Source organism: Seriola aureovittata, chromosome 18 (assembly GCF_021018895.1).
Source record: "Seriola aureovittata isolate HTS-2021-v1 ecotype China chromosome 18, ASM2101889v1, whole genome shotgun sequence".
NCBI lineage: Eukaryota > Metazoa > Chordata > Actinopteri > Carangiformes > Carangidae > Seriola > Seriola aureovittata.
Genome location: NC_079381.1, coordinates 21397051 through 21421552, shown reverse-complemented (window position 1 = coordinate 21421552; position 24502 = coordinate 21397051). Strand labels below are relative to the sequence as shown.

The 24502-nt window shown below is 42.5% G+C and overlaps 1 protein-coding gene across 3 annotated transcripts in view; it reads right to left on the bottom strand.

Annotated features, from left to right (window-relative positions):
* The window catches only part of ap3b1a (adaptor related protein complex 3 subunit beta 1a), a 71227-nt gene that overhangs the window by 32110 nt on the left and 14615 nt on the right, over positions 1-24502 (bottom strand). For all 3 annotated transcript variants that reach the window (XR_008830308.1, XM_056403780.1, XM_056403779.1), the window contains exons 7-22: positions 20491-20673; positions 19458-19616; positions 18502-18599; positions 17831-17885; positions 17673-17744; positions 17408-17470; positions 17195-17327; positions 16946-17055; positions 16675-16851; positions 15562-15748; positions 14600-14730; positions 12237-12390; positions 11614-11797; positions 9122-9275; positions 7288-7336; positions 5911-6014 (exon numbers count right to left, since the gene is read on the bottom strand). Coding sequence is in view for 2 of the 3 variants with exons in the window: in XM_056403780.1 (XP_056259755.1) it covers positions 5911-6014; positions 7288-7336; positions 9122-9275; positions 11614-11797; positions 12237-12390; positions 14600-14730; positions 15562-15748; positions 16675-16851; positions 16946-17055; positions 17195-17327; positions 17408-17470; positions 17673-17744; positions 17831-17885; positions 18502-18599; positions 19458-19616; positions 20491-20673 (2013 nt within the window). In the remaining variant the exon portion in view is untranslated. The remainder of the gene's footprint in view (positions 1-5910; positions 6015-7287; positions 7337-9121; positions 9276-11613; positions 11798-12236; positions 12391-14599; positions 14731-15561; positions 15749-16674; positions 16852-16945; positions 17056-17194; positions 17328-17407; positions 17471-17672; positions 17745-17830; positions 17886-18501; positions 18600-19457; positions 19617-20490; positions 20674-24502) is intronic.

Genomic DNA, 24502 nt, shown 5'->3' with positions numbered 1-24502 from the left:
GTGTGTGAGTGTGTGAGGATGAAGAATTGGTTTGACATACAACCGGAGCCGAGGAGACGAGTTTCACTGTGCTCACTTCAGACAGTGAAACACTCGCTAACACTGGAAGTTATTATCATAAAGCATGAAACTGTTTCTGAGGCTGTTGTCAGTGGATCAGAGTCTTCTTCAATCCTGTTTGCTTATTATTACATCGGATATTTACTGACCTGATCATGACATCAGTCTTACCATTATCACTCATGTTAATGGTTTAATATTGGAAATATTCTTACTGTCAAACAAACACTGTGACTTCAAAGCACCACATATTTTTACTCCCTAATATGAGCCTACATTTCCCATAATGCAACTCAATAGCATCTTTCATTTCACCTTCCCTGCCTGTTACATGTCCTCATCTTCCAAACAGAACTTATTTTCTGTTAAACATCTTCCTCCAGAGCCACAGAGGACGTTACATCACACGTTTACACCAGTTTAACTGTTTTCTAACTTTATCGTAAATGAATTACATTATTTATTAGACTTAGCTAAAACTACAGCAGTCTAATACAATAGTGCTGCAATAACTCCTGCCTTCATAGATGTTATCAGTGTGTTGACACAGTTTTTAAGACAGATTTTAGAGGTGTTTCTATTATTTAGCACATAACAGAAATACCTGCCTGTAGCCTGCAGCCACTTCTCCAACACAGTTTCATTATAACCGTCATGAAGACAGGGTTTAATTAAATAAGCCGGGTGTAATGTAATAAACTTTTACTTGCCACAGTTCAGGCACCATAAAGACGTCTGTAGCAATCATTTAAAAAAGAAAAGCCCAGGTCCCGTCAGAGACTGAATAAACTCCCTGATCAACAACATTATCTCTCCATCCCCCTGTCAGACCACGGCGGCGTCTCTCGTGCCCGGAACGCCCACGTGCCTGTAAAAGGAGGTCAAACAAACATTTGTTGCTGCGCTGTAACGCCACTGCGCCCTCACAAGCGTCCGTCACGCCACCGCCAGCCTGCTGAATTTATTGGGCCACTTTTGAATGTGTCAGAGCAGTCTGTGTCGATAAAGCTTGGCCGTAATGTTTGCCACCCCATCACAACAGAGATTTACCTCCCTGACAGACACATCCTGCTTCAAGGTCCTGTCTTGTCACCCCCCCACCCTCCCCCCACCCGAGGCAGGCGGCGGCGGCGATGCGAGGGGAGGAACAGAGACAGGACGGGGCTTCAAACTGCTTATTATCACCAATTTGACACAGTGGACAGTTAAAGCCTGACACGAGTGCCCACACAAGCCCCTTCAACCCTTCCATCCATTGTTGTCCTGTTAAACAGCACAAGCCCATAACACCTCAAGAGTAAATAAGAGAAGAAGAGGGATGTAACCTTGACTTCTCTGTCAGTCTCCCCTTTCTGTTTTTTTTTTCCTCCTTTGGCTTTGGCTCCCATCCTCAGCCCTGGACAGGAAGGAGGGAGGTGACAATGAGGGGAGGAAGTTGATTGAGAGGCTCTATTATGCATCAACTTAAAGGAAGCTCCTGTGATGGATGACACAGACACCAGTCACCTTCAGAGCCCGGACGCCACGCTACCGGCATCCTCTCTGGCAAATGACCTGAAAATCCCGCTGACATATTCAAAAGGGCTAACCGGAGAGCCGGGCAGCCTTGTGCCGTGTGCATAAGAGGGCCAATTTAACAAGAAGGGGGATGTGGGTGAGTACAGAGATGTATGGGCATATATTGAAAATCCATTTCTGTTTTTCAGACACCGTCTGCCTCCAACACCAGGGACAGGATTTCATTATGTTCTGCAAGAGTTGTGAGGATTAAGGTGAGGGACATGTGTTTGACTTTAGGGCCTAATTGTTCCCTTCAGTCAGAAGATGACAATTAATTGAGGGACGTCACAAAGACCTTGACAGCAAATTGAATTAAATAAATGTTACTACAGCCATCTAAAACTACTTTAATGTAACACGAAGTCTCTCCAGCGCATATAGACAGAGGTTAGTTCATTTACGCTAATTTTTCAGTAAATTAGATATTCTGAAGTGATTAATTTTGAAATTTTCCATTAAAGAACATTAGCAATAATAGAGGACTGTTATTCAGAAACAGTATTGTCCTTCATGTAGCTCTGCAAGTATTGTTATCGAACTGCCAACTGTTTCTCTCTATTAGCGTGCTATTCATTAGAGACGGCGAGCAAGAGCTGCACATAACTATTATTCTCATTATCAGTGAATCTGCTGATTATTTTCCTCAACTAATCAATCAAATCGTTTGTTCTATAAGATGTTAGAACATAGTGAAAAGTGTCCAAAGATATTCAAGCTACTATCATAGAAGATTGAGGATCTGGAGCCCGTGAGTTCTTGCTTTAAAAATGACTGAAAATTTTTATTGATCAATCGTTTCAACAGAAGAAAAGTTGTATTTCGGTGCAAAAATCTGCATCTTTCCAAAACATTTAAATTCAACCATCAACTTATTTAAAGTGTAAGTACTTACTTTCATAAATCACATATCAGTGTGTGGAATTTAACTTTACTGGCAAATGATAAAAAGCATTTCCTGTTTGTGCGCCTTTATATTTCTACTCTTCTTTCCTTGAATCTCGAGCAGAAATCTCTCATTTCGCTTGATTTCAAGATTCCCACTTATTTGAAGCAGATTTCTATAGAAAACACTGGCAGATTTCTTCACTCATTAGAGGCCTTTTGGATTTATAACAACTTAAAAATGGCTTTGTGTGATGGATACACCCACAGAGAGACAAAAATCTGCACTCACGTAGTTACTAAAACTAGTTAATAAGACAGAAATGCTGCAACAGCTGCGTTAGAACACAAATACTTCCACTGTCTGCGGAGGCCACAGCACTGACTGCCTGTTTCCGTGTGGGCATTTATTCCTGTTTAAGAAGCAATCTCCGCAGTTTGAGTGGCAGCGGGAGGTTTGCAGGGCAGGGGCTGCTATATTCGTGGCACTCGGGGTCTTTCTGCTGATTCATAATTAGACGTGAACCCAGAGCGCCCACTATGGGGAGGTCAGAGGGGTGAGGAGGGAGACGAGGGAGGGGGAGGGGGTGAGCTGGCGCCCGCCTGATGGACACCAAATGAACAAATTATGATGGCCCCCTCTGGGCGTGATGGGGTCAAACACCCTGCGCCCCGCCGCTGACAGTTCAATTTCCCCCCAACGCAGCCCCATTCGCCGACTGCTAATTATGAATGAAAAGTTATCAGCCTCAGCCACCCCGACGCACACACGGACAGCGGTCGGAAGAGGTTTGGGGTGCGGGCGGGGGAGGGTGGGGGGGGATTTAAGAGGCATTTGTGAGAGATCCTAATGTCAAAATGTTATTAGAGAGAGCGGCAGCATGCAGAAACTGGAGAGAGGAGGAGGAGACAGGAGAGGAGGTGGGTCAAAGACAGTGACCAGGGTTAATCTAAATGCCTTTGATAACCATGCAGTAATTCTCTAAAAGGGCCAGAGCGCTCAGCTGAGACAGACTCGCTGCCTCTGTGGGCAGATTGCTGAGAAATAGAAATGACACTGGGGCCAGTGTGTGTGTGTGTGTGTGTGTGTGTGTGTGTGTGTGTGTGAGTGAGAGAGAGAGAGAGAGAGAGAGTGTGTGTGTGTGTGTGTGAGAGAGCTGATATGTAAGCGTGTGCATGCATGGGGAGGGGCATGTGTGAATAAAGGTGAGGTTATTTACCCTTGTCTATGAATCCCGATGCCCATCATGTATTTATGCATAGAACTGACTCTAAATCAGATGTTGATGTGCAAAAAGTTCCCTGTTCTAATCTGCATTTCTATTCTCTATTACTCCCTGGCCTTCACCTGAGGAGTAGAGAGGGACTAACAGGACCTGCACTGCATAAACGCTGGCCTGAGAGCAGCTGTCAATCATGCTGACTGGCAGGCGGGCGGGACTGATGGACAGACTCAGAATGTAGAGTAACCTACCGCGAGGCCGAGAGCAGCAGCAGCAGCAGCAGCGGCGGCGGCTACACGTTCACTTACATGCAGGCGAACAAACCGCTTACCGTCACTTTTTAAGCATCTTTACAAATAAACTCTAAGTTGTTTAACATTTAAATGAATTTAGGCTGTAAATGAATCTAAAATACAGCAGCTCTGCTTAAAATTTACCTGCAGTTTTTATCTTTTTTTATTCACGCTTTACTCCTTCATACTTTCTACTCAACGCCTGAAACTCTTCAAAAGCTTACATGTGGATTTCGTTTCCTTTAGACGGCGCCCGGCCAGCTGTTACGCTGAGATTAGTTTAACCGGCTGCTGCTGTAAGCTTCATATCAACCCTTCACACATGAGAGCGGTATCAATCTTCTCATCTGACTCTCCGTATTTCCCAAAACATCTAATTACTGCTTTAATATCGTAACTATCTACTCTGTAGACGTGGCAACCTACTGTGTGTGTGTCTGTGTGTCCTGGAGGTTGATGTTTGTGCTACATAAATAAAATCATCTTGACAAACTAAAAAGACAGATGTACATTGACTTAAGATGCTTTTGAGACTGTCGTTGAAATCGTTTTTCTACAGTGTTTGCATTTGATTTCTTTTTGTTCACTGAAGTCAAACCGACGCCAAATAACAAGACGGCTATGACGAAGCTGCTCGTATCACCGGCGTCGCCTTGGGCTGAACGTGGATTAACGTTGGCTCACGTCACGTCACCCCCCGTCCTCCGACGAGGTTGCTTTTCTTGTGACAGTGAGGAAAGTATTAACCAAATTAATCGTCGTGATCCAGATTAAGTCGGCGAGAATTGTAAATGTTTTGATATCGTTTCTGTGAATCGTCTGCCGACAATCCAAACAGAAACTGGTACAAACTTAATTTGAAATGTACAATATGAAAAGTGGACGACAAGTACGACCACAATTTAGATTCTGGGCTGAAACTGAATAATGGTTTGATTCCTTCATTGTAAATGGAAAATCTTTGTGTCTTGGAATTATAATCAGTTCAGTTTTTTGACATTTTAGCTATTAACAATTAAATGTATATTAGTCTACAAATTAAGCCTGAATGAAAACAATTAACATTTCATTTAGTGACAGCAGAAAAAATAAGCACCTATCAGACACCAGCTGAACGAAATGGATTCACACACCATCAATATTCTGATTGTAATTCTCCGGATTCAAAATCTTCAAAAACGGCAGCGGCACCAAAAACCTGACTGTGAAACACACAAAATAGATACAGCAACAGCAGAAAGAACGGTCTGGACATTTTCCTCCCGGGGGGGGGGGAATGACAAGATATAAAATACACCGAACGTGCCGAGCCGCTCACACACCGCGGAGAGAAAGGAGCCGTCACACTAGGAAAGGTCAACCATCAGATATACACAACACGGAGACACAAGGGACGCAACATCTGACAGAGAGAGATGGAAGGTGACAGAGAGGAGGAGAGAGATAAGAGAGAGAGATAAGAGAGAGAGAGAGAGGAGAGAGAGAGAGAGAGAGAGGGTGGACTTATAGATGAGACACAGAAATAGAGTTCAAGGGTTTGGAAGAGCAAAAGACAGCCAGGGTGAGAAAGACAGACTGTAAGAGATACAGGAAACAGGGAGAGCAGTTGTACCGTCCTGACTGGCTATAAATATAAGAAGGCAGAAAAGGTCAATAGTTGGCGTCTGGAGCAGAAATGTTCCACGAGGGAGAGAGGCTCATTTCACCATCTCATATACTGCTCTGCTGTTCTGTCAGTGTCAGTGGCCGAGAGGAACAATTGACTCTCACACACACACGTTGATGGAGGAAATGTCATCCTGTGTGTTTCTAATGCAGAAACACACACACACACACACACACACACACACACACACACACACACACACACACACACACGAGTGTATACTAACCTGCATGACGGAGGAGACGTTGGAGAGAGACAGGCCCTCCAGGTCGGACAGCAGGCTCGAAGACAGGACTGCGGACTTTGGCGTGTTTGTAGGTGCAGAGGAAACTGAAGGAGCCAAAGAAAGAAAACAACGACTCAAGACAGGCGCTCTGTGGAGCAGTGGCGCGCGTTGCCGTCGACAACAGTGTCTTTTTTGTGATGCTGCCACTAGCGGGCGCCAAAGACTAGAATTCTCAAATCCTGCATCAGCAGCTTTAAAACAGACACATTATCACCTTATAACAATGCAATAGGTTTTTTTCTAGCGCAGTTAAGGACGACTTTTAATAAGGGTTTCAATATTTTTGTGTTAATTTAATTCATTTAAAAATAAAACTGATTCGTAAAACTGCTTCAGGATTGTATCTGAGGTGATTTGTCCCATTAATACATAAGTATTAATTGTGTTACAGCAGCTTGTTACTGTAAAACTTGTTTCCTAAAGGGAAGCGTATGATCTGTGCTGCATTATTATAAGACAGGAGATCTGATTGACACCTGGCTGAATTAAAAGTATTGCTGTTATTATTGTTGCCTGAGTAAAAATAACGCACATGTTTGTGATTGTGAGACATGACATCTGTTTAGTCAAACAGGCTACAGCCATTAAATTAAAGCTGTTTGAATTTATCAGATGTGTATGATGTTATTTACGTGTGTCATTCATATGAAAAGTTGGACGTCTGGAACAGCCTGGCAGAGATTGAGGCAGAGAATATACGGCGGCACTGATTATTAGTAGATGCTTGTTCTGATTTACACGAGCCTTGTATCTATAAATGATGCAAACCGTGATGTTTTCATCGAGCTGCTGCACATTTTTATTGGAGGGCTGGATTTGATCCACAGGCCGCCATTTACCTACCTGCCTTGTTTAGTTGTTGTGGCCATTGTACTATATATTGCATATTTACACATCCAGCAGAAAACTCGTATTCATTTGCAGCCGTGTTTCTGGCCACCTGACAAATCTAAGCCCGATATTCACTCTCGCATTAGCTCCTTCAGCTCAAGAGAAAAATATCTGGTTCATTAGCTGGTAGGAATTTGCTTTGCTTTTGTTTGTCAAGAGATGCTGATGAAAAACAGGGTTTGTGAACAGAGTTTTTTGGGCTAGAAAACCAAAACAACGAGCTAAACCAGACTGAAAGACCAGAACTGGGGGGCATTACAGAGCTGGATGTGGATTACACATCACACGCTTGTCATTTACCTGCTGTCCATGTAAAAGTAGTTAATCAGCATTAAGCTTAAAATTACAACCCTCTTCTGAACTGTTTGTTTTGATAAATGGTGGAAAACTGACTGATTCTCAGTGTCAAAGTGCAGATACACTCACAGTCATCTAGATCCAGTAGTGAGACTTCCTTCTTGGACTTCACCTCCACCTGATAAAAACAAACACAACAACACGTTGATGAGCGAACGGAAGGAGGAAGAACAATGAAGAACAACTCACAACAACAGAGATGAAACCGAGTGTTGCGCTTTTCGGTCGATGAAACGTCTCAATTTTTCAAGATAACGACAGGTTCATCCCAAAAACAGGTCTCCTGCATTTATATGTAACACGTCTGAAATCTTTCAACGAGCGGTCACGCCCAGTGTCATGTCGCAAGCGATGCACGCCACCTCGTGCGACTGAGCCGGGCTTGTCAGGTGTTCGACTTGTGGGAATTGCAACATACGCCTCTGACTCGCACCCGCAACAGACCCAATAAAAATACATTTAAACATACGAGTGCTTTTATCACCCTTTCTCCACACCCTCCTAACCAACCGAGGCTCCACTCACGTCACATAAAGAACCATAAAATCCCACTCTGCATACTCCAGGCAAGAAAACAGAAACAACAACAACAACAACAGCAACAACAGGACAGACGAGGGAGTGAGGGATGAGAATGAAAACAAAACAATAAAGTTAGAGGCCGTATCTTATCAGATCTTTCTCTGATTGACGCTTGGTGATGGTAATGGAGACGGAAACCTTGTTAGTAAATGGAAGTCTGAAAGAGCAAGAGAGAGAGAGAGAGAGAGAGAGAGAGAGAGAGAGAGAGAGGGAGAGAGGGAGAGAGGGATGCATAATTCATAGGCCATGCCCAAATGACAAACTGTATGAAATGAGAATTTCATAGTGCAGAAAAAGGGAAGGGAGGGCGAGAAATAATGAGATGAGCAGAACAGGTAAGAAAAAGATGGTGAGGGGTGAAACGGAGGCGAGTGAAAAGAAAGAAATGAATAAATAAATAAATAAATAAAGCTGATAACATGGAAGCGAAATTATATCCCACAGTATGAATTGTGATTTCCAAAGCTCCTGCCACACGTGGAACCCGAGGGGAAAGCGACTAGGTGTAAAGAGTTCCTCCATGATCCTGTTTACAACCATCACATCCTGCGCCGGGTTCAGACGCGACGTGCCGCAGATTCTGGAGAATATCTCACACAACTCAAACTACACATCCCAGCATGACAAATGTATGTGTTTCTGTAGCTTCAGTTAAGTATTATTAAATGTCTGACAATCCAAATCAACATTTTTTGTTTTTAAGTGCCGGATAATTAACTAATATTGGATGAGGTCTGTTGTCATGGCTACGAAGATCTATAAGAGCTGTCATTTTATCATACTTTTTTTTTTATTCTATTTGCACAATGATGGACATCCAGATGATGTACTCTCACGTCATGAAGGGTGAATGTTTATAGAATAAAATCTGTGCTTCATATCGGACAATCTGAAGTGCTCCTGCTTCCTATTGTGTAGAAATATACTTACTTGATTTGTTGTTTAATATTTATAATTATAAAAGGTGTGTGTGAGTGTTACTATGCTCCGCTCTCTAATCAAGCCAGCCATCAAAACAAACTAACAAAATAAAACTCCTACAAGCCCACACAGTCCTCTAAATGTGTTATTCTTATAACAATCAAAACACACAGTGAAAGACAGTCATGTAATACTTGTGCCAGACGTTTTTTTAACGCCTGAGTAAATATTAAAATGTTGAAAAGTGGTGTTTTCTTTATGTTGTATTTTGGCAAAAGTTTGATTATTTAGTATCTATGATGATCTACAAGTCAGAAACTTTCTAATAGATTTGTATCGTATCTCAAGCTGGTTTGATCCTCCGTCACATGTGAATTCTCAAAGTTCATCATAATGTCACCTTGGGTTTGGACTTGACGTCACTCTTCTTCTTCTGTGGTGTAGGTGGGTCTGAATCCGAGTCGTCTTCAGAGTCTGTCTCCGAGGGGGAGGAGCTTTCAGATGATGAGCTGCCGGCGTGGGCCACGGGTCCGTTACCGTTTTCATCCGAGTCACTGAAACACACAGGAACAGCACAAAACCGCCTCAGACATGGGATCAATGCAAGTAATAGAATACATGAATATATATATAAAAAAACAAAACACTACTGTCCATTTATTTTGCTTTTGAAATATTAGTTTTACCACTTCATTTACATAAAACGTGTTCAGCCTCCATTTATATAATTTGCAGAAATAGTCTAGGAACCAGCGGGCAGAGCGAACTTCGGTGATATTTCTTTTCTTTTCCAAACGGAGAGCTTGAGCTTGGCGCGTTCACAACAACAAAGATCAATCTGTTTTTGTTTGTGAAGTTAATTCAATGTTGCATTCGCTCAAAAAGATTTTCCCCATCTTTCTCCTCTCTCTTTCACTTGCTCTGTCCCTCTTCAATTTGTCCCGATAATGAGTGTTTACTCCGCCTGCCTGGGATTTTCAGCCGTTAAATTAATGAGGGGAATTGTGACGGTAACTGGCTTTTTAACTTGGGTGATGATGAAAAGCCAGTATTAATTTGGCCTACAGATTTCATTTGCTGCGAACAGGAAAAAGTGATATAAATCACTGTGGGCCTGATTAGGCCCTGCCTGAAATGACTGGGCCATAATGAGGGCATTATGCTGTGTTTGTTGTGGAAGCGCTGGGGTGAGCTGCTCTAATTACTGTGTGTATGTGTGTGTGTGCATGTTTGTGTGTGTTTGAGCACCGGGGTGAGTTGCTCTAATTATACTCTCTAATGGAGAGAACAGGGTCAGCCGGCGGCCTGTCACACAGCAGAGTCAGGTACGCTCTGTGTGAGTTTGTGTGTCTGTGAGCAAATGAAGTAGAGTGCATAAGAAAGTAAATTTGCCAGTGTGTAAGAGAGTGTGCGTGAGCATATTCAGCAGTAATGACTTAAATCTCATTCATTGGTAACACCAGGCTGCTAAATGACCAATCAAAAGTCATTATCCATTAGCCATGTAAATGTGGGTTACGCTACTGGAGGAAAATTCTCCTTGATTAGCTTGTTAATGGAACTCACACTAACGATATTCTAGCAGCTCTGCCAGCCTGAGTGTGTGTGTGTGTGTGTGCGTGCGTGTGTGCATGTGTGAGACAGAGGAGGTGTGTATACAGTGCACTACAATAGGTGTGTGTGAGTCAAACACAGATGCGGATCAAATATTTGGTGGCGGATATGAGCTTTGAGTAAGAGTTTTCATTCAAACCGTTTATTTGGGTTGTGTAGACAGATATTCTGTGTTGCACTTACAGTTTTAATGGGTATTGATTATTCCCTATGTATTCAATACTGATTTGTATCGTACTATTGCTATTACCCTGAGTCAGACTGAGATATGTGAACTTATGGCTTGGTTTCTGATATCTGCACATTACATTACACATTACAGGACAAATTTTAAGTTTTATTCTCTCTTTTAGGTTTTAGTCTCTTTACACACTCAAAAGTGCTCGTGTAAATAAACAGCCAATCACAACTGATTGATTGATTAGAGCTTGGTCCAAGCGTGCTGCATGCTGATTGGCTCACTGACACTGATGATGCAGATTTACTCATTTACTCCTTAAGTATCAAAATTTGGTATCGAATGACGAGACATTTTTCAGTCCTCAATAGTATCAAACCATAAAAGCATTGAAGTTGCCGACGAGTGAAACTGACATTAAAATGGACACATCGAGGTCCAAACATCCAAACATCTGGATTCAATGGGGACTACAAATCAATTTGTTTCCTGTAAAACATTTTGTAATTTTCCCTAAAATAAAACTTGAATAACATTTGAAGCGAATCATGATAATGTTAGTTCTTTTTTTTCTTGCCTGAGCTTTGCATCATTATCATATCTCATTAATTATCTATTCGATATTGCTACTCGGCTTAAAATCCATCCAAACACTGTATCTGTGAGGTGGTGCGAAGCTCCAGTATTAGTAATATATGAGTGAGTTTCTTAACAGTCAAATCAAATAAAAAGATTAAAAAGACTAAAATCTTTTGTGAGGAAAGAAAAACTTGGAAGTGGTTTCAGTGAAAATGTCTGTGGGTTTTCGTGGAAGAAAAGATCAAAGTGAACAGAAGGAGGTACGGTGCCGGCAGGTGGGCTGTCATATAGATTATAAAAATGGCTGAAGTTTTGAACAGATGGGAGGTTGAGCTTATTGATGCAGCAAAGCACTGATCACATTTGTTGTTGCTTACGACTCCGGTGCTTCTCACGGACACACACCTGTCTAATTAGCTGAGCCAGGAAAAGAAAAAGAGAAGGAAACAGGTAACATCTGGACTCAGGGAAGAAAAATGATGCTTTCAGTGAGTCTACCAGACTGGAGGGATTTACAGTACCTGTCAGCAGCAGTCGGCTTGTTTTTCTTCTGCGGCGCCGTCTTGGTCTTTTTCTTCTTCTTCTTCTTCTGCTCTGATTGGGATTCACTGGAGCTGTCTTCAGATCCGCTCGAACTCTTTCCCGAATCGCTGGAGGACTTTTCCGACTCGTCGCTGCTTTCCTCCTCACTCTCGCTGCCCGACTCTGGACAGACATTCACATACACATCAAACATAAACGCATATAATTTTCAGGAAATGAAACCCTGTTTTGATACCATCTGCGGTCTGCATCGTTTCGGTGATAGCTATTCAGTGTATTTACTTTCTGTAATCAGTTATTGGCGGAGTCCACCATTCTGCCATTAAAGTAATCACACCCCATGTTCCCTTTCACACACAGACATATATACATGGACGCCACCATATTGGACCAAGGGCTGCAGTTTTTCTTGGTAAAAAGCATTATAACGTTTGTGTCTCTCAACCGACTTCAAAGAGTCATTTCTATATTCAAGGATTTATCGTCTACGTGGAGTAAAAAAATAAAAGTTTGGTCTCCAGTTACTGATAATCGCGATGGTTTTGGCTGCTTATTATTATTATTATCATAATAGATTAAAAACACACAGACGGACACAAACCTTCACTGCTGCTGTTGCTGCTGCTGCTGCTGCTGTCTTCACTGCCGTTGCTATCAGAGCCTTCCTCTTCTTTCTCATCTTCATCGTCCGAGTAGAACTTGTCGTCGGACTTGGACTGCTTGGTCTTCCCGACTAATGGCGCCCACTCTTTCACCTGAACAGATGAGGCGGAGCAAAGGGAGGCAAATTTAAATTGCAACATTCAGGATTAATAATTTACTTGCAGATTTTGAATCAATCTAATATTTTATTCAAGATTTATCAGATTGTTGTTTCTAATGTGAAGAAAACAAACCAGAAGAGTCCGGGACAAAAACAGTTACCTGATGTATTTTCTGTTAAATCTGCATTATACTTAAAACTAGGAATAAAGTTTGTTGACACAACTGTTTGTGTTCCCTTTTATTATTGTTTATTGTTTTATTAGATCCCCATTAGCTGCCATAAAGTAACAACAATAAAGCTTCAGCTGGCTGAGGGAAAATAATAGGATCAATAGTATCACTCGCAGAAAAACAAAGCCCTTTAATTTGTGTAATTTTTGTTCTTTAACTTATAACAAGGCACAACAAAGTTGTTGTGCTTGAGCTGAATGGAGTAGGTGTGCATGAGCCCACAACACAAAGCATTTATACATCTAACTCTGCACAAGGAAAAAAAAAACAAACATATAAATCGCTCATTGAAAGTATCGATCATCAAATAGCGCTCACTTATCTATTCACAGCCGAGTCAGACATCAAGTGGTGGGAGAACAATCATGTTGGAAGCCAGTAAAAGTCTTTTTCAAACACCAAATACATATAAATAGAAATATTTGTTGTAGCAAACGGAACACATATCATTTTTAGCCAGAAGGTTCGGACGCCATTTCTGACGATGCTCACAAGGTGAAAATATTTGTTGGTCCTTCGCTCTTGAGAGTTCTGGATAAGAATCACTTGTCTCTTTGTGTACTTGTGCAATTGTACTGAGGTGCTTTGTCTATTATATTTACTGTGTGTGTGTGTGTGAGTTTGTTCTAATGTAAGAAAATCATAATCAAATATTCAAAAGAACTTTAATTAAAAAAATAAAATAAAATGTTGTGGAGTATTTCCAGCTGCATATAAATACACATCTGCTTCTCTAGTGAGTATTTGTGGCAGCAGAACGGTGTGTGTGTGTGTGTGTGTGTGTGTGTGTCTGTGGTAATGAAGGATCATGTCAGCCAACATGTGTGTCTGCTGATGCGTTCTTAATAGCTTTTGGACAACAACAGCGCTCTATGGCACGAAATAAAAAAGACATATCAAGCTTTGGATACACGGACATTTCTCTGCAGAAATTATAAATATAGTTTAATATGCAAACAGCCACTTTCTGAGCCTTTTCGATCGCTGGTCCTTTGGACTTTATATTTAGAGAGGGGTCACCCTGGATGATGTTAACACCCTCTGGGAGGACAGCTAGACAAGAAGCCGGTGGAAATATACCACTCATCATTGTTATGTCTGCCTCCATTTCAGCTGGCACTTCATTTGGTTGGTAATGCTGAGTAAGTGCTCGGGAGCATCGACAGTCGTGACCCCTGATGTTGTGTTGATACACAATTATTAACGAGCCTTTTGAAGTGACACTCCTTACCTAATATATTGTTTTCAACTTCGAGCACTTTGCCCTTCCAATCATCAAATATTTGCTAATCTCTCAGTTAAACCATTATCTGTAATGTAAACAACATCGAAAAGAAACAGCATCATAATGAGAGTTTCTTAGTGGGAACTGTGCAATCAGCATCACTTTAATATGATTCATAATGAATTGCTAAACTGCAGCAGTGAATAATGATGCATTTCACACCACTACAGACACCAGAAGCCTTTACTGTCACAATATACATCTGTAGTCTCTGTATTTCCAGCAATATAATATCACAAAGTAAACATCTTGTGATACCAGCCGCAGTTTAAATGTCAAAACAATAAGAAAACCGCAGCATCATCGTCTTATTCATGTTTGCAGAATAATAATTTATTATTACTGCCGACACAGCCAGTGAAAGTGAAGAGACGATAAACTACTACGGAGCATGTTTGAGTTAGAATCAGGCAAGTGTGAAGTGTAACTGCGGCCCTGTTCACACCCGGCATTAACATGCGGCTTCAGTGATGCGATCACAAGTGGTCGGTTCACACCTGCTTTAAAATCTAGGTACTGATTCTGACATGCGGCCCAGACCACCTTCGAATGGTGGTCCGAGTGATCGGATCTCAAATGCGTCTTCGATGCGTCTCGGGTGCGTTCACACCGGAACGTGTGATCTGATCACCAGAGACAGATGTTAATACCAGGTCTAAGATAAGAGATATGCGATTCCTTACGGGCTCGATCACTTCCACGTTCCTCACAGACTGATCGGGAGCAACCGGCGGCCAGTCCGACAGCTCCTGGTATCCAGTGGCTTTGGTATTGAGGCTGTGGGAGAGAGTGCCCAGCTGGTAACGGTCACGATCTGGAAGCAGAGGAAATGAAAACTGAGAAGCTGAGAAGACAGGAGCGGTGGAAAGGAGGCAGTGATATCAAAGTGAGGGTAAACAGATTAAAAGATAAGTTTAACGAATGGCAGTAACCTCGGTCTGTCTTTAATGAGGGAGCCAGTGACTAAATGTCACTGTATACAGAGCTTTAATGTAAGATCTAGGCATCCTCTCCGTGCATTTAACACACATTCCCTCTCCTCCCTCCCCAGTGGTCGACACAGGAAGATAATCAGTGTCTGTGCCTTGGGAGGTTTGCTCTAAAAACTGTGCTTTGCTAACAGAAAAGAGAAAAAGAAGAAGAAGAAAAAAAAAAAAAGACTTCAGTCGTGAATATTAAGAATGACAGGGGTGGTTAACGCTTTCCATAAACATCCAGTAGGTGCAAACTGCCTCTGAATTTTAATGTTGTAGGAGGCCGTTTCTGTCCCTTTTGTCAGGGAGGGAGAGAGAGAGAAGAGACAGCTAAATGAGAGAGATTTTTTCCCCCCTCTCAGTGTCTGAAAATGGTTAGCATTAGCTCAATAATTTACCCATCTCATTAGTCCAAGGTAAAGGGGTCTGACCTAACCGCCCTTCAGAGAGACAGACACACCAGAATAATAAAACCACCGCCTGAATCAACTTTGCATGCCACTGGAAATGGAGCCGCTCGATGCGAAATAGAGGTCCAGTTAATATGTATTCAGTGATTGGCTGAGATGAACTACCAGGCACACGCGGGAGAAGAAAGGTATTTAATCTTTAACCTGTTTAATGTTTCAAAACAAGGATAAGAGGTTGATATTATAAAATGTATGAACTACCTTTGAAGGCAGACTCCAGCACCGGAGCGGGTTTGGGCGCCAGCAGGATGCGTCGAGCGTACTTGTTGAGGGCTCCGCTCTTCTCGTTGGGGACTATCAGCTGCCGTATGAAGCGCGTTCGGTCTCTGATGTCGTAGTTCTGGTCGTATTTGCCCAGGTTCAGGATGTACTGGGTCAGCAGCTTGGTCTGGGGGTGAGATATTGACATGGTTGAGATATTTAAAGCACGTAACTTCCCATAAAACTTTACATTTCTGTTTTTCTTTGTGATTAAACAACATGATATAATATATATATAAAGTTACGAGCTTTATGGCTGTTTGTAGGTGTATTGTCAAACTGTGGATAAAGCCTCAGGCGCTGGTTCTCTCCGTTTCCAGTTTTTAAGCTAAGCTAAGATAACTACTTCCTGATTTCCGCTCCGTACTTGATACGAGAGTGGCATCAATCGTCTCATGTAACGGTCATGTAACAAAAAAACATATGTATTTCCCAAAATATCTAATTATTCCTTTAAAAATCAGTAAAAGCTGGAATATACTGCATATAACTGAGCATTTTTCTCTCTCTGGAGAAGCCTGGATAAGAAGAGCACTTGTTACTCTGGCAGGAATAAAAACAAAAGCTACTGCTGCCACGAAGGAAGCACTGCAACCCGAACTCTTTACTCCATTGACTTTGTGTCTTTCTCTCTGCTCCCCGACACATTACACAGAGCTGGAGGTTTAATGATGTGCTCGTTTGAAGGTGGGGAGGGGTGGGGGGTGCGTCTGGGCTCATAAACCCAGCTCAGAGGCTAAAGTCGGCCCATCTAACTGAATGGCCCTGTAGACACCGAGCAGCGCCAGGAGATGCGCCATTACACTAAAGCCGTCTCATTTGCCGCTCTATATTTAAACCAGGCGTTTAGCTCCGAGCTGCAGACGTGTTCAATTACAGCAAGACAAAAATGTTTCTTGTGAAATACAAAAAATGAAAACAAAGATTCATGACCTCACATTTAGACAAATCTCAGAAATCAGCGGCATTAATCCGGCACCACATTCGCCTCACGCTCGGGTCAACGCCACAAAAAGTGTCTCAGTGCTGGTTTTTCTGCGTTTTATTCGTCACCTGTTTAGAGTTGATCAGGTAGAGTTTGGCTGCCAGGTTGACTGTCTGCAGCTTCACTATGTCCTCCTCGGCTGTGAACGTCTTGGCCATCTTACGAAGGACATCAGGGGCGATCTTCGGCACCCTCTCGCAGTACTCTCCCATCAGCCACAGGATGCTGGCTCGGGCCATGGGGACCTGCAAGTTCAGGTGAGTTATATTGTTATTTTAATTCATTTCTTCCTGTCTTAACTTTTCATGTTGAACAAATGGGTTACAGATTTAATCGTACCGTGATGTTGTCGAACAGCTTGGCCATGTGTTTGATGATCTCACTGTGCTGGGTGGGCTGAGTCTGGAGCAGCTTCTTTATCACCACAACGCTCTCGGCCACCACCGTCTCTGCAGAGACGAAACAAGTTCTCACAACAACACAAAGAAAAACACACAACTACACAGTCACACTGCCTCATTATACTGTGCAAGTTAAACACGTCATAACAAAAAGTAACCGCAGATATGTGCGCTCAAAGAGTTTTACCGTCTCTGTTGGAAAGGAGCAGCACCAGACCGTTGAGACAGGTGTCCGTCACCTCAGAGATGTTGGTGGCGCACCTGCCGATTGCCTGAATCGTGGCTGCCGCAAACGCCTTGTCCTGACTCTTCACGTAGGTCTGAAAAGAGAAGAGAAGTTCAATACCCCAAAATCTCAAAGTGGACACTAACCCATGACTGTAAGAAACAAAACGCAAACCTGAAATTCCCTCAGAATAGTGGAGATGTTTGCTTCATTGGCGAGGTTGGTCAGGATCTCCAGCTGCAAAGATCAAAAGGGAGGTTTATAGTTAATATCTAATAAAGTGGTTGTGATACGGGCTCAAGTGGTAAAGGTCGATAAGATTTTGAGTTTCTCAAATGATGTTCAGAATTTGAAGGATGATTCCCACCATTGCCCCTTATTTGCGACCGTATTGTAGGACACTAATGTACATGATTGCACAAAGTAAACAGGCGGTTACCTTCAGTGTTTTGATATGTGTAGCGTCTGTAGATCTGACATAGAAACTCTTCATGTAGGGCTCAAACATCCCCTGTTTGAAGAGAATTCACGTTATTACAAATCCACAACGAATTTACTGTTCCAAGAAAAAAAAACAAAAGAAAGATAAAAACGTACTTTTCTCTGAATAGACATGGTGGCGATGTTCTGCAGCACGATGTACTGCACCTCTCTTTGTAAAAGAGAAACAAGATGACATAATCAGACATCGACAACATGGACACAGAGATACAGCGAACTCAGTGTTAAAGGTGTTTTATTTGAAGTGTTGATCCACATTTGTAGTTTTAAGTAACAAAAACCATCTCAGTGTAGTTTTACATCTCCTCTCTCAGGCTTCTCTCTGGAGCTCTAGTAACAACAGGTCGGTGAGCCAATCAGAAGAGAGGAGGCTCTGAGCCTCTCTTCTGATTGGCTAACTGTTTTCTGAGTGATCCAATAAAAATACAGCAGATTTCAGGTAAAAACACTCAGAGAAACCAAATCATGCAAGGTTTGGATGGTGGGTCCAGGTGGGCGGGGCTTGGTGACTGCTTTGTTGTGACATCACAAAGTTCCAGAAGTCCTGACGGCTGGTTTTAAGGCTCAGTTTCTGAATACAGGCTGTGTGCATTTCTCTGTGGACTGAGGCTTTGATACTTTCACAGTATTAATATAGAAGCTAGAGCTGATCTATAATCAAACAACACATGGAAATTCACTATTATATAATATGGGACCTTTAAGTCATCCATCACAGACGACTTGGGGAGGAGGCAAACGGAGATGCAGTGTATTTTTCGCGTTACCTGTGGCTCCTTAGTAGTCGAACCAGTGACTTCGTGACAATGCTGACTTCATGTTTAGGGGCCAGATGCCAGTAAAGCTGAGCGACAGACATCACCACCTGAGAACACAACAACTCAGTTAGAAATGAAAAAGATTAACTCTAACTTGATTTTTATGCTTTTTGAACACTTGGAAAAGCACTTTTAAACTTCTAACCACTTACTTCTGTTACAACACCGACAGTATGTTTGCCATCTGTCAACCCAAGCTAAAATAAAACACATTCGCTCACATGCATTTCTTCGGGGCTCCACAAAGGCACTCATTACATGACTCTATAAAGGTAATTTTTCAGCCGCGCTTTAAATAGCCAGAGGACGTGTGTCCATCGTTGCAGGCAGAATGGAAAGGTTCAGGCGTCTATGAAGATGGAGGATGTCACCGTGTTGTCGCGAGTAAAGAACCAGCGTGTCACATTTTAATCAACACTTTCATTTGGGAGCATTTTTCCTCCCGCTGCCACACAGCGACAGAGACCTTGAGACTCTTGGGTGATGGAGATCTGCACTCACTAGGGTTTTTTATATATATATGTGTGTGTATTTTTTTTCAATCTTGGGGGGCAGGTGAGTGCGTGTATTCCTATGTCTTTGAGTTATGTGTCCAGGTGTGTATGTTGTATTTGTGTAAGAAAATGCATCTCTGGATGTATTATTGATAGGCAGTTCAACTGACAGTGTATATCCGTCTATACAGGGCTGCAGCAGCACTAGTTATGATATGAGATATGAGCAGTGGCCGCACTCAAAAAAACCTACGTTTACCCAATGTTAATATCTCTCAACAGGTTAAAAAGCTGCACATACACTTGCACACACTTTAACAATGGATGTCCATCAGCTTCATCCCAGCTGTGTGTTCTTTCTACGCTTAATGGCTGCCTTGCAGATAACGAGTATAAGCCTGTGTGACTCACGGCAGTGTTCCTGCTCTGCAGCAGAGGTTTGGTGTTCCTCAGCAGCAGCCTGTGATCTGGATCCATGACGTAAGGCTTGGCCTCCAGCTGCTGCTCCTTCTTCTCCTCAGAATCCGAGTCGTAGAACGTCTTCTCGTTGTTCTCATCGAACGTGGCACCCTGAAACACAAACAACACAACACATCACACTAATGCATTAAACTATCTCTTTGAGGTGTAGCCTCAAACGTCCGCCTGACTACGGAACACATACCACCATTTTTCCAACTGATTATTACCAGCTAAGTGTGTGTGTCTGTGTGTGTGTGTGTGTGTGTCCTGGAGATACCTACTCTGTACTGTACCACAGAGGTGGTTTTGAGGACTTTGATAGTGTTCATGGACTTCCCCTACCCGTTTGTGATGTACCACAATCCAACTGGATCCCGCTGGTGTCATATTCTTATAATATGGGTCAGCAAATAAAGTTTAAATTTTAAAAATTCTGCATTTTAAAATGTCCTACAACAGCTGAACACTACAGTTTATAGGAAATAATACTCAAACAATCACTTGTTTTTGTACAACAGTGGAGCTCTATGGTCCAGAGAATCGAGATGTACCAGGCTTCGGATACACAGACAATACTTGTTGGTAGGATCCGTTCACTGCATTGCCGACAAAAATAAAATGATGAAGTACCCCCACACTTATCCTTTGAGATCAGACAGACACACTGATAAAACAAGATTCATACTGACAGGATATATTCATGATTGTGACCTAGAAATAAGTGTTTTATTATTAAGAGTTCTTGTTGATATTCAGGACACTCGGGGGCAGGTGTGTCGCTTCCTGTGGTGCACATGAGATGCATCTTGCATCTCTAGGAAACTAACTGGGTAATTAGCATGAGCAGGAGTTGCTACCGTGTCTGCTTACCATCAAGGACGCTTACAAAGTTGAAAATAAGTAAATACATTTGGTGAATTGTCACTGTGTGGATTTGGACCCCCGATGGGTTTTGGTCCTTCGGGGGTCACGAGTGGCTCACCTCCTTCCAGGGGCTGATGAACTGCGTCCTGGCGTAGCGTGTCAGCATAGAGATGATGACCACCTGGCCCCACTCCTCCACATCCACCAGCAGGTTACACAGCTTCCTGTAGTTCTTGTGGATCAGGTCGATGCGATCTGGACACACTTCTTCGAACGCCATCACCACACTGCCGGCCACTAGCTACAGGAAACCATTGAGGGGGCGGAGAGGAGCAGAGCTGAAGCAATTTATGAGGGAAATACTGTTGAATTGTTTTTGTTTTTTGTTTTTCTGGAAGCTGTAAGAAAGTGTAGCTGTTTACAAATTGAAAGAATACTTTAACTCTTAAACAAGCTGTAATATACAGACTCCAGAGAAATAAAACACTGGTTAACAGATATGACGCTGAACAAAAGAAGTACTATTATTGCACTAAAATAAAATCACAATGCCAATTTACTATTCTGATTACAATATACACAGTTCAGCCTCTAAGAAGTTGCATGATAATTAGAAGGAAAATGTTTGCTCTTAAAAGTTTTATAAAACCCTGTGAAGGAAATCCATCAATAAGTGTTTCTCACACCTTCAGCGTAAATTATATCTTTTCTCAGGTACAAACCTAATTTTATGTTCAATTCACGGGGAAAGGAGCACGAGGAGGGAGCCGCAGCTGAGACAGCCAATAATCAACCATATTTCATTGGTGGGAGGAAAAAACCCATTTGGCTGTTGCATGCCCCCCTACCACCTCAACTGCCTGCTGGCTCGCTGACTGACTGTGAGACTGAGTGAGTGACAAGGCGGTGTGTATTAATATGCAAACAGCATTATCACGGGCAGGCAAGGGTGAAGAAGAAGAGAAAGGGAGCAGAATCTGGTCTTCCCAATTAAAGCCTTCTGGCCCCCGGTGGCCCTGTGGGAACCCGGTGCATTTACCCATCAGCATTGTCATGAGCCTGCATTGATTGTGTGCGCGTTTTTCTGTGTGTGTGTGTGTGTGTGTGTGTGTGTGTGTGTGTGTATGAGATGTGTGCGCACGCCGCTCCTGTCTGTAGATTCTCCAAGAAATCTGGGTCTTAAATCCGACTGATGATTGGCCTTTCTGACAGTTACATTACTGATGCTGATGAATGAATCACTGGAGGAGCAATGCAGCTACATTTTAGTGTATGAAGTTATATTTACCGAGTGACCCATACAGAAATTCTACGTACATTCAAGGACTGGCATTTGCAGGTGGATCCAGCTAGGGTAATTACATGATACAGCTAGCTTAACGCAGTTAACAGTCTGCATGTTACCAGACGCACGATACCCACGGTTGCAGGTTTATTATAGCTACATAGCTAAAACTAAGGTTGAACAATTAACCAAATATTATCAAAATCCCAATATGGCTATTTGCAACATCCAAATCTCAGGAGCTGGATTTTTTTCTTTATATATAAAAATGTATCACAACATACCAGAAAGAAAGCATTGTGGTGCTAAAGAGACACCCCAGCCAACAAATCATAGGAACATGTTTTGTTTGGTACAAGTCGCAGCAAAAATCACTTCTCTAAAAACAACACAAGCTGAACATTATAACCTTCATGAAGGAGGATTTATTACAGGACTGTTGCAATAAGATTAGATTAATTTTAGCTAGGTGTACCTAATAAAATGCATACGTCGTCCATGTTTACTGCATATCTCTGTGATGATATTTAAAGTATGGCACAATGAGTACAAATATCTCACCGCTCTAAAGCTGCATCTAATGAGTGTGCTTTCATGACTTTATCTATTTGATTCGCTCTAGCGGGACAAATTAATGTCTGAGTGAAAGAGCTGTGTGATCCGTCTTTGGAAAATAAACTGTGTAGACTTTCTGCAAATATGTGGAAACCGACTCAACTATGAGTATGTGCTATAGGAAATTCCATGGGTAATTAGAAGCATAATTATTAGATTAAATTACTGAACAAGCTTACCTCCTTTGAGTTAGAGAAGCTGGTGATAGTTAGGGCTCCAAATGGAACGAAGCCATCTTGAATTATCTATTATTAGTAAAACCTGAGCTTTTCCTGCTTCGCTGGTACTTGCCACCACTGGCCACTTTGTTGGTTTGATGGTCTGAGATTTCTGCCACCAACCCAATACAAAGGAGGTGAACAGGATTTGGTTTGTGGCGCTCAAAGTATTATTAAATTACATTACGTTACTCTGAATAATCCACTGAATGTGGTGTGAACTGCTTTCATAGGGAATAACAGAAAGTAGTTCCAATGAAAACTGTTCACAACGACCAAACAACGATGTGAAGCGTTGTTCTAATTCACAGTGTAAATAAGTAAAACAGAGTAACACAGGCTTGTATTTATGTTAGAGCAGAGCTTCACAGCAGATTAAAGCACATCAGGTCTCTAACAGTTGTCAGTTATACAGTATATACGTTCAGTGTGAACAACTGTGCATTTTTTTTGCACAACGGCGTCATCCTCGCCTGGCGTTCTCCCCGGGCCTCCCCTGTCTCTAAGGCTATTACAGGCGGCACTATTTCTGAGCATGTGGATCCTGCCGCAAAGGCTTTGTGCATTCTCTACCAACTTCCCCCATTAGACACAGCTCCAAGGTAAACTACATGCACCATCAACAAAACTGACACCCCAATCTATGGAGTTCATACACCCTCCTCCCCTTCCTCCACCCCCCCCCCCCCCCCGACCATATTATCTACCCTGCGTGACAAGCCGGTAATGGAAAAATCACACTAAGCAAATGGTTCTTCTAATAACAATAAATTTCCTATAAAATTATGAAGGGCCCAAACCGTTTCCTTGCATCTATTTTGCTATGAATTCTAATTAGGGTGCCAGAGAGGCAGAGAGTGCTGGGTCATCACGCCAGAGACAACGTGCGCCTTTTTGATTGATGGCCCGGTGTGGGGTCGGCCTATCCTCCCTGCGCTTGCTCCTCTCCTGCTCTCTTCCCTCTCCCTCCTTTTACTCTTAAATTAATGGGCGTCTCACCTAGCCCCTAATCATAGTGCCCCCCTCCCCTCCTCGCCCCCTGCCCCTCCTTTCTGTTCTCATTTCAATTTTGCAGAAGGTGCAGGGGAGGGGAGGGAGGGGGGTTGCATGGGAGGGATCGATCATTTATCTTGTAATGGCTGGATAATAGATCCATCACGGTAAAACAGCTGCACAAACTCCTATGTTGTCTCTGTCATCAGGCCTTCCCATTTTCTCTTTAAACCATCCTGCCTATAAGCAGCCCCCCGTGTGTCACAGCCATTTAACCAAACAGGCACATCTGTAAAGGTAAATGTCAGGAGGCCCGGACAACGCCACAGCCTGGAACAATAACCAAATGTTTCCTGCTTTAACAGGCAGCATCGTGACATCAGCTAAAGAGCGTTTAGCTAAATTAATTCACTGACTTGTAGTTAAATTGATCGATTAACATCACATACAGCAAAATTGCATTATTTGCATTGTTTTAAGCATAACAGTGAGGTAGCAAGAGAGCTTTTTAAAGTGACTGTGACAAAGTGGTTTTTAACAGCAGACATTTTGACTCGTCATAGCCATACACTGTAAATAAAGATGGACGTAGCCTTTTGAAGCTCAGAGTGAGCTGCTCTGCTGTAGCCATCTTGGCAGCGCCTGACTCTACCTAACTGGGCAAAAAGGTGGGGCATGTGTGGAGCCAAGATTTTGGTGCATGCAGATACGCTCACCCACCTGTCACTCAAAGCAGCATGCCTTCAATTATGCATATCTTTAAGCCTTAATAAAATTTTGACGAGTGACTTATATTAAAAAATTCAGCCCCTGTAAAGTTGTCGTGAAGAAGGAAATGAGCTATAGAGACCAAAAAAGGCCGTAAACATGTTTATTAAAGCACAGGTGCAGTAAATACCGTCAATGATGGCTCCTCTGCCTTTAAATATTCCAGTAAGCCGAGGCAGTAATCGAGCATGCACAATACCTGGACCCTGACACTGACACAATGGACTGCAACCATCGTTATTGTTATTGCT